The sequence below is a fragment of the Salminus brasiliensis genome, chromosome 23 (genome assembly GCF_030463535.1).
Source record: "Salminus brasiliensis chromosome 23, fSalBra1.hap2, whole genome shotgun sequence".
Taxonomy (NCBI): Eukaryota; Metazoa; Chordata; class Actinopteri; order Characiformes; family Bryconidae; genus Salminus; species Salminus brasiliensis.
In genome coordinates, this window is record NC_132900.1 from 402,251 (window position 1) to 417,580 (window position 15,330).

Consider the following 15,330-nt stretch of genomic DNA (forward strand, 5'->3'; position numbering starts at 1 on the left):
ATGGAGACACACACTAACCCTCAGATGTTTAAAAACTTGGTTCCAGATAAATATATAAATAGGTTCTAACATGATGCTGCTACTCAATAACCTCCCAGATTAAAAATACTTTCAAGGAAACTGTAAATAAATAGTTTCAGAATTATTAATATCCAGTATGAAGCTCTAACAACATTAATATCCAGTATGAAGCTCTAATATCATTAATATCCAGTATGAAGCTCTAACAACATTAATTTCCAGTATGAAGTTCTAATAACATTAATATCCAGTATGAAGCTCTAATAGCATTAATATCCAGATAGATATTAACTGATAGATCACACACTACTGAATTATTTAAGATATTAATCTGAATATTGACATTGATATAGTTTTAATGTCATTTAAATATATATATATATATATATATATATATATATATATATATATATATATATACACATATACACACACACGCACACGCACACATCTATAGCATATAAATGATTATTGAATATGAAGTTAAGAAGTGCATTCATTTAAGAAGTGATCACAAACTTTTGGACGGCAGCGTACAACAACAACCCGCAGTGATCTGATCTCATTCTCGTCATATTTTCACACAGACTGACGAGTCTGAATCACAAACCACCAGACCACAGAGACACACTCTGCCCAACCATAGCCTCCAGACTAAAGCTTTTAAAGCTGAGTCATTTACAAGTAGACACTCACTGACCACTGGCTTTATGTTTATCTGGGTTTATTCTAATGTTATATAGAGTTGATTACAGGTAGACTCTCTCACTGACTTTCAGTTTATTTGGGTTTATTCTAATGTTATATAGAGTTAATTACAGGTAGACTCTCACTGACTTTCAGTTTATTTGGGTTTATTCTAATGTTATATAGAGTTAATTACAGGTAGACTCTCTCACTGACTATGTTTATTTGGGTTTATTCTAATGTTATATAGAGTTAATTACAGGTAGACACTCTCACTGACCACTGACTTTATGTTTATTAGGGTTTATTCTAATGTTATATAGAGTTAATTACAGGTAGACACTCTCACTGACCACTGACTTTATGTTTATTTGGGTTTATTCTAATGTTATATAGAGTTAATTACAGGTAGACACTCTCACTGACCACTGACTTTATGTTCATTAGGGTTTATTTTAATGTTATATAGAGGTAATTACAGGTAGACACTCTCACTGCTGGCTTTATGTTTATTTGGGTTTATTCTAATGTTATATAGAGGTAATTACAGGTATGTTGTGCATCCAGGCTCGTAGTGAACATACAAAGAAACTTCTTACCTCAAAGACTTCCTCATCCAGGATCCTGGTGCCGAATACGGTGATGCCGTCAGTGTTGATGACCGCTTTGTCCCCTCTGTTCAGTGGTCTGGTGATCTTTTTCTTGCAGTCAACAATCATGGTCACAGATTTCTTCTCCACACTGATCGCCACGCGGTGCCACCTGCAGGAACACCCAACAGGGAGCTCATGTTCAGTGTGTGACAGAAGATTATCTCATCAGGTTTATAAAGAGGAGAACTCTGTGTTTGAAATAAGGACTTAATATGTCAACATAAGTTAGTATCTCATTATATCTCTGTTGTAACTCATTATCATCCAACATTATGAAATAAGTGATTATTAAAAGTCAAAAGATTTAAGAAAACTAGTTAGTAGTTACCAGAAAAAGTATATTAACAGACCCAAAGCTTGAACATTGAGTAAAAAAGTCATTATTTCCAGATACTAAGTAAAATGATCACAGTAAAACAAGAATGTAACCTTAAAAATGATTTGATCTGAGGAAGTGTTATTAATATTGACACAAACTCAGATAAAATGATTAAATTGAACTTTTATCAGTCTGATTTCAGGTTTACTGAGAAGCACACTGTAAGGCTCTAAGAAGTGAAGGCCTCTTAAATCCAGTCTAAAAGCTGTAGTATTTCTATTCCAAGCTTCTTCAATATATTTCTAACTTGTTTTATCTTGTTTATGGTTACAAAAGAAAGTGTTTTATAACTTCAAAACAAAGTAAACTTACTTAAAACAAGTAAAAACTAGCAAGTTTAGATATTTAGACTCATGTAAGAGAATTTCACTGAAGATATGTTTCAGAGGCCAGAGGGTTCGTTCAGAGCCTGTTAGCCTGTGGGTGTTACTGAGGATGGACAGAGCTGTGGAGGATGTTTCTGACCGGAGCCTCCAGAGAGGAACTCTGATTTCATCACGAGCTTTCCGTCACTGTCTGACCTGAACTGCTCTCACACTGAATCCATTACAGAGCCACAAAGCATCCGTTCAGACCGAGCTGATCATTCTTCACTGAACTGCACGATTGTCCTAAAGTCAATATGGGAATGACCCCACACCAACACACTGAACTGTTCAGAACACACACACACGCGCGCACACGCGCACACACACTGAGGTTTAGAAACACTGTAATAAAGTCTAATCCAGTAACTGCAGTGTTTTACGCAGATGTCAGGAGCAGCAGCGACAGCCTGACTGTTCCATTCGTGTCGGGGAGGAAATCAGGCAGCAGTGCGACCACAGGACCAATTCTATTGTTTCTGCTCACCTAAACTAAACACAACATTTAGTGTTTATTCTACACAACTGGACAACATTGCTACATCCCAGATGAGCCCCAAAATATACATTATATGGACAAAAGTACTAGGACACCTGCTCATTCACTGTTCCTTCTGAAATAAAAAAAAGAGCTGATCCTGCTTCTGTTGGAGTAACTGTCTCTACTGTCCAGAGAAGAAGACTGTCTACTAGATTCTGGAGGAGGAACATTGGTGTGAGGATTTGATTGTACTCAGTGACAAAAGTATTAGTGAGGTCAGGATGTTGGATGATGATCACCACCCCACCTCATCATCCCCAACTCATCCCAAAAGTACTGGATGGAGCTCCACCACCATCAATCCAGAGAACACAGCTCTTCCACTGCTCCACAGCTCCTCAATGCTGGGGGGCTTTATACCCCTCTAGTCCACACCTGGCATTATTAGGCAGCATGGAGCCAATAGGGTCATGATGATGATCTGCTCCAGAGAGTCCTATTCTATTGGCAGTACTTCTCCACAGGGACTAGACAAGCAATATCAGCAGTAGTAGAATGCATTCATTAGAAGGGGTGTCCACAAAGATGTGGCTCTTAATCTTAATGTGTTTGGTCTTAAAGGCTGTCCCCCCGATTTAGTCTTAGATCTGAATCTCTGTAAAACTGCTTTGTGACAAATGTGTTGTGGAAATCACTAATTAGAATTAAAAGTAGAATTTAAATGCTGATAATTTGATGTATATTTCAGCTCCAAGACCCAGTTTGGTGGAACTGGATTGTGGTAAAGTTTCTCTTTCTTCATGCGTTTACTCCTGCTCTCCTTCAAACACACCCTCCCCTCAGAACCACAGAGGCAGCTCACACATCTCCTGAACACAGGTTATGAAACTGCTCAGCTCTGGGGAATTGTGTGTGTGTGTGTGTGTGTGTGTGTGTCTGGGGCGGGGGGGGGGGTTAATGGGGGTAGAAAGGATCATAAAGGTGGGGGCCAAAAACCACAAGACCCGCTCCAACATAGGCTCTCAAGCTTTCCCATAATCCATAGCAAAACGCAGCGCTGGACGCTCGACAGAACTCCAGGCGAGAGCACAGAGTCCATCTCAAACATCCTGACTAAGAGGGCCGGGCGATGGTCCCACACAGGCCTGACGCTCTAACGGCCAAAAATATTAACTCTGCCTTTAATCCCATTAGGTGTGGAAAAGGGCGGGGCTTTACCAGGTTTACCAGCTGCACCCAACAATAACCTCCCTAATATCAGACAGAGCCATCACAGATTTACAGCAGATTTAAGAGGACCTCTCTTTCCACAGTGTCTTTATCTGCAGCGAACGCTCAGAAAAGCAGAAGGGTTCTACAGGCAGCGGTACTGAAAAAAGCTTCTGTACCTCGTAATGACAGAGGAACACTTTCTGAGCATCTACAAAACATCAATGCAAATAACCCTTCAAGCCTCCAGTCGAGTCTTTCCTGTTTAGTAAATTACCTTTAGTAAAGAGTCTCTTTTTAATGTCTGTTCATTAACAGTGATGTCCATGCAGTGCAGGATGTGCAGGAATGTATTTTAAACAAGTAAAACTAGTCTGGAAATAGTATTATAATATTTACATAATGAGAAATATTGAGTATACAGTGCTGTGCAAATGTTTGTGCACCCTTGTTCAAACTCCATGTGTTGATGTTCTAAACATCACTGAGTGAACGAATCTTGAACAGGAAACATTTCACAAATCATTTCTATTAATTTACTGAATTAACTGAACAGATTGGAATCCAATAAAACACAGCATATACAATGCAGTGCAGAGAGAGCCGTGACCAGAGAGGGCCGTGACCAGAGAGAGCCGTGACCAGAGAGAGCCGTGACCAGAGAGAGCCGTGATCGGAAACTTGGCCTGTGTGAGACTCAGCATCTACTTACTTGCCGTCGGCGAGGTTGATGGTGCGGAACAGAGGGTAATCCTCAGGCGCTGGTTTTCCATGCTGGTCTTCATACAGGAACACCGGAGTGCGGCCGATCTCTACTCCCAGCTGCTGGATGCCCTGCTCGTTGTAGACGGACAGCAAGAAGGACTGCGCTCCAACCTTAGGCTTGATGGTCATGAGGATGGAGAAGTCCTCAGGGAAGACTCCACCTGAACATACAGCAGATTAAACCCATTTTAAAAATCTGCTTTAAAGTTAAGTAAAGATTTAAACTGCAAACAAACACAATCTTAGCAAGTGAAGCATTTTAAAATTCAGTCTAAAGACATTCTGAGATTTATTTAACAGATTATTTTATTGCATTCATTTTATTTCTATATATCCTTTTTTTTACTTTTTAAGTCATTGCATTCACTTTTCGTAAGAGCTAATGCAACAAACAGAACTACCTGCCAATGGATTAAGATTCTTTTAGAGGATAAAATTAATCAAAATAAGATCAAACAGAGTAAAAAAAACTCATATATATCAGTCTCAATATCAGAGAAAAACTATATATTAAATAGATTATATACACCAAGATTTAAGATGCTTTTCCTTGCTAAACTTGCCTTATTTTATGAGTTACTTTAAACTTCAGCCTTTTAACAGGAGACAGGAAAACCTTTTTAACTTTCAATGGAAGTAGATGTAAAAAGATTTTGGAGCATTTCTATTGGTCCCTCTCGTCCTGAAATTCTGATACAGTGTAGAGAACAACTGCCAGAATGGAGATACAAGGTTTTTTGTGTCACAGTGTAAATATATGAAATGACAGAAGTGTAGACCTCTGTGTTTTTAAGTATTAGGTCTAAAATATAACAATGCCATAAACCCACTGAGTGCAGAACAAAGAAAGACCCTTCAGCCATGGCGGGGGGGAGAATTAGAGCGGAGCTGTCTCTGCTGTTGCCACATTAGCTTTATAAGCTGTGAGAGGAACAGAGTTTAATGATAAAGTGCTGATGTCAGAGGCAGCAGAGTGAAAATAAACTCAAAAGCCTTTTGTTTGGTGATTTTTCCGTCTGTCTGCAGTGAGACGTTTCCGCTCTCCCCCTCAAAAAAACTGCAATTTGCTGAAATTTCCACTTTTAAAAGAGAGAGGTAGTGATGTCACTGATTTCATCAAAAAAACAAAACAAAACAAAAAAATGAAAACAGAAATGTAGCAGTTGAAGTTCTGCTGGTCTGAGCCGCGGTTTTCCTTTGCAGTTTGGCCAGTTTGGAAAAAGCCCAAATCACTCAGACTGGGAACCCTCGGTTAATGAGGCTTCAGTAAACGAGCACATCCTGCCATTAGCTGGAGAGAGAACAACATGTAGCTTTAAGAGGCTTCTGGGACCTCTAGAGCAGAGACAGGTGAGGTAGACGAGCAATGCTGGAGAAGAATTCCTCTGATTTGAACTAAACGGTCAGATCAGAACATCTGAGGACCTACAAAATGTTCAGAGAAGGTCTCTGAACTAGAAGCACCATCTCTGTAGATGTAGCCGACTGTTCTGCAGCAGACTGGAGCTGGGGTTCAGACTCTGCAGTAGTTCAGTACTAGTCTGCTGGACACGTCCAATCAGGACGGTTCTCTCAGGGGTATCTGTGCAGATTCAGCTAAATCAGCTCTCCCATTGGTCGGGACTTCACTGGTAGAATTGAATGCTGTCAGATTTCCACCAACACAATCACGAACCAGCCAATCATGCTCTGATTTACAGTGGGGTGAGATCATGAGTAAAACCATCACTCTGGTGCTTCTGGAGGTTCTACTCCACTGGTGGGTCAGGTTTCGGTGGTACTGTATGATATATAGTTTACAGTAATAGATCTCCTCAAATTGTTTATTGATCTTTTTATGAGCAAAAAAATCCAACTGGTAGCCGCTGCTATTAAACAAGCATTATCAAAGCACTTCTCGGCTCCCGCCATGGATTCATTCCCAAAACAATAAATCTGGCAGGATTTCCCTCATTAAGCACTGCAGCAGGAACTGCACCGTTTCAGCCCGCCAGAGTGCATTCAGCTGCAGCGTCCAGCGCGAATCACCTGGAACACATCCTGCTGAATTTACTGGAACAACTAAACATCTTTTTAAAATCTGGTGTAAAACTGCCCTAAATACTGAATATTTTAATATTGAGATTGATGCAACTTCTATGCAGATTATTATTCTATGCAGATTATTTTACTTATATTAAAATATAAACTTTAAAAATAGTAAATCATCTAAATATGTCTATGAATATTCTCATGTCAATCTCAAAATGAGAAATATGACTTTTACTGACGTTTAAGATCATTTCACTTAAGATAAAGATATATAGTTAGAATATTAAATATATTAGTATGAGCATAATATGGTGTGTCAATAATGTATTATGATATAATAGAATATTAATTTTTTAATAATCAGATATTACATTTAATTTATCTCCAGGCTCTGAAACAGAGAGGTGGTCATTGTGCTCCACCATGATGTGATCAGTAGCTGGGAGGTGAGTAGATACCTGGGAAGAGCTGCTTAGTGGGCGTGCTGAGCTGAGCCTGTTTGCCCACCCTGTAGGCCACGTCTGGTTTGGATCCTCTCCTGATGTTGCAGAAACCCTGTGTTTGCTTCACTCCTTCTGGAGAACTCTGAAAGTCTAGAACCTTCAGCACATCCACTGGATCAGCTGTAAAGGAGAAGAGTTAGGAGTCATGGTTACAGCATGGTTACTGCCAAAACACATCGACTTTCTTCAAGTTTACTCATACTCTTGCACACAATGCCACAATACCACTTTTGGTTCCATAGAGAACCTTTAGATGGAATGTTCTTTGTTGTGAATGGGGCATTAGAGTGTGAGAAACCTTTTCAAGTTGTTAAGAGCCTGCAGACAATGCAAAAAGTTCTAGAAATAGCTGGGATTGGTTTGGGCCCAGTTCCTGTGTAAGAAGAACCCTCAAATCAGGCAAAGAAGCATTTACTCACCTGAAGCTCATCATCCACATTCTGTAGAACAATTACTGTCACTAAAAAGTCTACTGAAGAACCCTTTTTAAAGAGTGTACACGCTGGGTTGGTTCGGTCCACTGTTTTGGAAGGTCTTTGTGTGAAAGTTGTTCTAACGGCATTTTCAGAACATATTTAAATTTTTAAAACAATAGAAGAAACAGTTTTTGAAATTAGGCCCCAATTACGGCCCACGTTACAAACCACTGTAGATGTTGGACGAGAGAAGCAGAACCCGTCCACAGCTCAGAGGACTGAAGTAATGTCGTCCGTTTAATCAGTTCTGTTTATATTAGCAGCAAAAGTGTCGGGCAGAGAAGCGATACAGTCTGAGAACATCAAATAAAAAAGAGCTTTTAATAAACTGTTATTGGTCTCTTTCTGTTTATCCTCTATATCATTATCATGTAAACCCAATGTATGGAAATGAGCTTTGTTTGTGGTAGGCTGAACAGGGGGGCTAAACTGCTGTAGGTTAAATGGGTGGAGCTAAATTGATGCAGTCTGAATGGGTGGAGCTAAAGAGCGGTAGGTAGAATGGGTGGGCTAAACTGCTGTAGGCTAAATGGGCGGGGCTAAACTGCTGTAGGTTGAATGGGTTAAGCTGAAGTAGGGTGAATGGGAGGGTTTAAAAATGTGTTTTACAGTGTGGACTGAATGGGCCGGGGAGCGGACGGCGTGTTATGAAACTTCAAACGTCAATGTCTGTTTAAAAAAAAATAAAAAATGATTATGAGAGTATGAAACAGGAGCTTTCATATCAGAGCAGTGGTGCAATATTAAGAGTAAAGACGTTAGTGAGTTTTATCCCGCTGATGTTTGATAGGCTGGTGTAAGCAAACTGGTGCTTGTTAGTAGCAGATGTGTTTTTGCAGAACTCTGACAGTTTTACCGTGGTGATTTCCCGGCTACTGTAACTGCCAATGAGGCGATTGCATTTTTACGAGAACCGTGAGCAAATCTGAGGAGGACCAGCGAGGGAAACTGCCTCTAGGTCAGTTCACAAAGCCAAACAGTGCAGGAGTGACAGGCCCTGCTGTTGGTCATCGCTCTGCTGTGGTTATGGGTGCTCCACAGGCTCCAGGTTTTACAAGCGGCTCGGCTTAAGCAGCGTAACGTACACTGTAGTCCATCTTGTTGATATTACTCATGTCAACGTCACACTTCTACTTCTATCCAGCGCTAACGGAGCCTTTCGGACTGTTCCCAACTGCTCTGTCAAAACGCCACAACAGTAAATAGTCCTGATTTATCGTATGATTAATACGGGCATTTGGAAGGTAGATGTAATAAACTGTGGTGGTGAGTAGCGCTGCGATGTCATGCTGATCTACTGCTTTCCTTAAGGCTTTTAGGACCTGCCTTTGATGCTGTGGAAAAAAACAAAAGGCCAGGCTCTCAGTCAGGCCTGATGAATGGGGTGGTACTTGAGGTCAGGAAGATAACCATGTTCCAGAGCGTCTACTGCTCATGGCAAACACATTGGACTCATCACCATCATCAGTCAGCCTGTCAGGCCGTCTTCCATAAGCACTATTGCATGTCTCTGAGGCTGAGCAGACCAAGACTAACTCCAGTAGGACTGGGAGAGAGAGTTTCTCTACTTATGCTCCACCCACAAACGCATACTTCAATACTTGCATTTAGAGCGCTATTAATATTCGCCCTAATGAGAGACTGTAGCTCCGCCTCCTCAGTGTATATCACAATACCTACATTTAGATTAATACACACTGTGGTGTACGTTATAACTCTCATTAAGGCTGAATGGCATTTTTAACTGTGTTCTCTAAAGCGTGTCTAACCTAACAACAGTAGCTATGGAAGAGCATGTTAGTGGGCGGAGCTTGGATTGGTCAGTTCCAGGGGTATTCAGCACTCTTTGGTCTCTTTTATCTGATAAATTCAAGAAGTCAAAGGCTTCAAAGGGAATTTGGTCCTTGTTGTCTCCTAACAGAACCCACCAAAGCTGAGCGCTAGATAACCCAGCTCAAACACATGTGTCTGCCGGTCTGCTGGTCAGCCTGCAGACAGGAAGTATCTCTTTCAAATCCCAAAAGACAATAAACCACATCTCCCAGCTCTGACTCTGAGCAGATCCCTCACTCTTTTCTTTCCTGATCGGTGAGGATTTCCAAAGAGTCTTCAGCAGGGTTTCATTTTTCAGACTGACCAACCGACCGACATCACAGAAGGACTCATTTTCCATCCAATCCCGCTGGTCTCTGACCCAAGCGCAGGCCTGGGAAAGTGCTTTAGAGGGATCATAACGAACCCTTTCTTAAACTGCTGCTAGATCAGCCCCAAAATACAGACTACAAACTCATAACACACAAACAGCTTCATAAAACACACTCAACCACACACCAAATTACAAACTACTGCATGTGCTGGACATGGGAGCTAATTCCCTACAAACAAGACTGGGAGAGGACTTTTATTTAACTTTTAAAAGTTTTAAAGTTTAATTCTCATGCAGACAGATTTCATAGCCAGAGCATTCTGACCACAGCTGTACCATCAAACAGCAACCAACTTCCAACATGCAGTTTAATATCTGATATCATTTACATGCTGCTTACTGTAACACTTAAATAGATGCGTTTTAAAGGGAAGACACATTTACTAGTCAGTATCCATTCAATTGCTCAGTATTCTGTTGCCAGTATGAATTATTCAGTACCTACTACACAGATTAAAGCTGCACATGTTCTTATTCAGCGTTTTGTCTATTATATCGTGGCTATCTGACAGAAACCTTGTGTGTCTACAGCTGTAGCCTCCTTCAGTCTGCATTCACTCTTAATACCATACGACCGCAAATTATTAGAAACTAAACGACCAGAAATTCTAACAAAAGTGGAGGAAAGGAACGTGAACATGCCCCACAGGGTGGACAGTGAGGGCTGTACTACTGGAAAAGTGATTAGCTGAGCCTCATCACATCACAAACTCAGACATGTATGGGCAGTACAACATGGCAGAGGCAGGCAGGACGTGCTGATCCCACACTTCCGGTTTCTGTGAAGTGACCAGAAGGGCTCAAAGGTTAGTGAACATACTGAACACATTAGGAACTTTGGTGTGATACACGTACATGCACTACTGCAATGCAACCCAGAATCCCACAGCACAGTTACTCAGCATCTTCTACAAACGATGCAGTACCCACACACAAAAGAACTACACAAAGAACTACACAGATAATAATTCTATCTATAAATCAATATCATAGATATTGATTATATATATATATATATATATATATATATATATATATATATATATATATAAATAATATTCTATTCTTTTATACACTAAGAATTATTTAGAATCTAGTGTCTAGTATTAATTCTTTCATATCCACTGTGACTCCAGTATTGTTTTAATGTTCCAGGTGAGCACAGTTCATCATAAACTGTACTTCTCATATAGTCTACAGTTCTGAAGAAGCCTAGCTAAAGCACTGGTGCTGGAAAAGGGTGGAAAAGGTGGTGAACTGCCTGAAAATGTTCTTGAAAGGAATTCAGAGAACCACAAGAGATAAGTCCAGACTGCTTTAATGACGGCTGTGTCCCTGATGACCAGGCCTCTCTACGTTCTTGATGTGGTGGTGGAGTTCTTTCCACAAATGTTTCACAAATTGTCAGTCTGTCGAAAGTTTCCACACGCTGAATACCTCCAGAGGTTAAAAATAGTGCAGACTATCGGCTGTAATGAGAGAGCTTTTCAAAAAATGAATAGAAAACTGGACAAATTGTCGTCCACACCCTTAAAGCAGCAAAGCTAATAGTCTGTAACTCTTCGGAGTTCTGTCCAGAGCGCAGCGCTACTGTTTTTTTCTCTCTATTCTACAGCATGAGACTAAAGGTCTCTTTGTGCTCCAGAATGCCTTGTGCTGGGGCTGCATACCTACAGGCCTCATATATTCCAGATGTGGAGAATTGGCCAGCTCAGGAAGACCACGCTCACGGAAGCTCTTAAAACACTGCGATATTCCAAATCCATTAAAAAGCACAAAACGAGCACGAATTAGCCTTGAAGTGCACGGAGAGGCCTGCAGTTTGTTTTGGCCTCGGCACCTTTACTGCCTTTACTTTACTTTATTCAGGGCAGATTCACAGAGACGCTCTCGATGAAAAAGAGCACATCTGTTAAACATTAATAACACGTTATACTGCATCCATTAGGCATCGGGACATGTTATTAATGTGTTTATAATACACTAATAACAAGTTATTACGTGTTATGTGATACAGTCATGCATTTTTGCAGCTAAAGTTGAACAGCTTTTATTCAAACCAGCTACACTTACAAAGTAGCACAACTATGCAAATCAGCCAGCTGAGCTTTAAAAGCAGCAGCGTATAATACAAACACACTGTAAGCAAGGTTTTCATCAGCCTTCTAACTTAAAAACTAGCAAGACAAAGGATTTTCAAACTCAATCAGGAAATTAATGCTTAATAATCACCAATATAAATAAATCAGTGGTATATAATGATCACGGTGCTGATTCAGACTCACGCATGTGTTTTTTTGTTTATCAACACTACTCAGCTAGTCAAACGAGCTACTTCACACCTCGCCACCCAACACCAGAGTGATCAGACGTGCTGCTCTGAGCTCAGCAGAGTTCGTCTTTTCTACACTAATGAAATCTGTCTTGTTCATTAAGGCTAGACGTGAACGTTTGATTAAAGTGAAAATTCTTTCCTCCACTTCAGTCGGAGCAGCAGCTGCATCTGACAACCCTTCAGCTGGCAAACTGTTTATTGTCCCAGGCAGGACTGGCAGCCGACCTGCCAATTACAATCCACTGGAAAGTTTAGGCCTGTAAAGAGCAGCCTGAGCAACACGCAGTTGTGGTGGAGTTTATAAACCTGAAACCGTGCAGAGGCCCTTTCACCACTTCTGCTGACTCCCAAACTTCTAAATCTGGCCTGCAGGAGCGCAATGTGTTAAAGAGATTATCACACCACTGCTGTAAACTCAGGATGGCACACGGGCTCCAGAGAGGAAGACAGGAAAACATCACTTACATAGTTTAGAGTCAGGTCTGCTTCCCTCATCAGCTCTTATTACAACTCTGTTTATTATTTTATTAATCTCAGAATCTCAGATAAAACACCTTTTAACCAAAGAAGGAAATTCTGGTTTCACTTTGAACTTTCAAAAACTTTTTTTATACAAAAACCTCAAACTTTACCAAACTAGTTCACCTTTTATAATTAGCATCATCTATTCAAAGCAAACAGCTGAACCTCAAACACCATGCGTGTGAATCAATCCTCAAATATTTCAAAAACTACCAACAAACATTCAAATCAAACAGATAAACTTCAACAAATCAACAAATATGCAAAACAGCCAGTAAAACATGATCAATTAGTATGCAAATTAGCCAAGTAACCTTCACAAAATGACCAGTAAATATGTACATTAGCCAGATTAACTTTAATACCTATTCATGAATATGCAAATTAGAAAGCTTTCAATCAGCGAGCTGATCTGAGGAGCAGCAGATGGGAGCTGCAGGGAGGGCTACAGTGTGGAGAGGAGCTGGGTGAACAGGATGAGCGGGGTGGATAAAATGACCTGCACATGGTGTTAAAGAACACTGAGAGCTTTTCCATTAACGCCCCTCACTGGGCTTCAGTGGTGCCCAGGACAGTGTGGAGAACCGGTGCTCTTCTCCGAGCTGAGCTGAGGAAGAGGGAACGTGGCCCCGGGCACTCAGACAGGCAGAGCATGGCAGAACTTCACCAGCCTCACGAAGCACCCACCTTTTACTCCACAGCAGAGACACAGCATCACCTCCACCCTAACTAACACCCCCCATATCCTATTATTCACCCCCCAGCTCCACTTAGAACCTCTCATTCTCTCTCCCAATTAAACACACAAGTCTGATATGTAAATGAGATCTGTTCTGATTAGCTGCCCTGCGTTATGCCTTATTCAAAAGGCAAAACTGCTGTAGGCTGAATGGGTGGAGTTAAAATGCTGTGAGCTGAATGGGTGGAGCTAAACTTCAGTATGTGAGGGCAGGGCTAAACTACTGAAGGCTGAGTGGGCGTGTTTAAAAATGTGCTTTGATTTAAAACGAAATTTAAACTTAAAATTTAGATTTTCTATGATGTGTCCCTTTGTCTCTCAAGAGAAAGGAGTGAACTTCAATTCTCCCAATAAACAACCAATAAAGCTTAAAAAACACCCAATTAAATCTGCATACACACACACACACACACACACAACATAAAAGGAAAGGGGGGTGGAAAGGAGGGAGGGCGATAGAAAGAGATAGGTACACTATGTGTCCAAATGTTTGTGGACACCCCTTCTAATGAATGCATTCAGCTACTTTAAGCTGCCCCCATTGCTGACACAGATGTGCAAATGCACACACACAGCTTGTCTAGTCCCTGTAGAGAAGAAGTACTGCCAATAGAATAGGACTCTCTGGAGCTGATCAACATCATGACCCTATTGGCTCCATGCTGCCTAATAATGCCAGGCGTGGGCTAGAGGGGTATAAAGCCCCCCAGCATTGAGGAGCTGTGGAGCAGTGGAAGAACTGTGTTCTCTGGAATGATGGTGGTGGAGCTCCATCCAGTACTTTTGGGATGATTTGGGGTTAAGGTGGGGTGGTGATCATCTAATTACCTGACTTTACTAACAAATGCAATCAAATCCTCACAGCAATGCTCCTCCAGAATCTAGTAGAAAGTCTTCTTCTCTGGACAGTAGAGACAGTTACTCCAACAGAAGCAAGGTCAACTCTTTAATACCCTTGATTTTAGAAGAAGCAGAAAATGAGCAGTAATTGTAGAAGCAGGATACAGTTTTGATTAGATATATATGATCAGGCCAGAAAAAGAGTCTGACACACACACACACACACACACACACACACACACAGGTCTGATCTCAGCACTGTACACTCAGAATGTTGTGTGTTAAAGTAGTGTCTCTCTTCCCCTTTTCCTCTCTCTCTCATTTTATTGTTAAGGCACTGCCACAAGCAACACACACACACACACACACACACACACACACACACACACACACTCTAAAGAAAGTGTCTCTCTCACCTGCCCGTGCTCCTGTGCTCAGTAGAAGGATGAGTGTGGTGATGAAGGCCGGTGCAGTGAGGCTCCTCAGGTTCTTCCACCTCCACTTGCATCCCCATCTCTGCTGATCCATGATCCGGCCTCACACTCCAAACACACTCCAAACACCCAAAACACACTCCAAACACACACTCTGCTGGCTCTCACACTCCCATCAGCGTCAGCCCCCCCTCCAGAAAGTGGTGAAGCTGCTTCTTCTGGAGCTGAACGGGTTCCCCTGATCCTCCTCAGTCAGAAGGTGAGTGTGAGTGTGTGTGTGTGTGTGTGTGTGAGAGAGTGTGTGATGAGGCTGGGCTGGAGGAGTGAACCTGAGCCCTGACTGAAGGAACGTTCTCAGAGAAAAGCTCCACTTTTCTCCAGCAAATCATCAGCCTGGAAACCAGCTGAAGATCCGCCCATCAGGCTGAGGGACGCTCAGAGAGAGCAGCTCAGGAATTCTGCAAGAACCGAAGCTTAGATCCAGACTAGACATTCCTCATAGTTCTCATTCTGAGAGGACCGGAAGAACATTAGAACCTGTTCTAGATATTGTAGATTTGGCTTTTTTTCAGTAATGTCTGCCAAATGATGAGACAAGACTTTTACTGGATACAACAGCTTTCAAACCAGTACAGACATCTGGAAATGAGCTTCCAGCTGATATTCTTACAGCAGTCCTAGAAT

At 41.4% G+C, this 15,330-nt stretch overlaps 1 protein-coding gene across 1 annotated transcript in view; it reads right to left on the reverse strand.

Annotated features, from left to right (window-relative positions):
* Positions 1-14,892, reverse strand: part of col11a1b (collagen, type XI, alpha 1b) — an 84,228-nt gene extending 69,336 nt beyond the window's left edge. The window contains exons 1-4 of the mRNA XM_072669049.1: positions 14,629-14,892; positions 7,050-7,214; positions 4,508-4,721; positions 1,308-1,470 (exon numbers count right to left, since the gene is read on the reverse strand). Coding sequence (XP_072525150.1) covers positions 1,308-1,470; positions 4,508-4,721; positions 7,050-7,214; positions 14,629-14,740 — 654 coding nt within the window. The 5' untranslated portion in view covers positions 14,741-14,892. The remainder of the gene's footprint in view (positions 1-1,307; positions 1,471-4,507; positions 4,722-7,049; positions 7,215-14,628) is intronic.
* Positions 14,893-15,330: the final 438 nt, after the last annotated feature.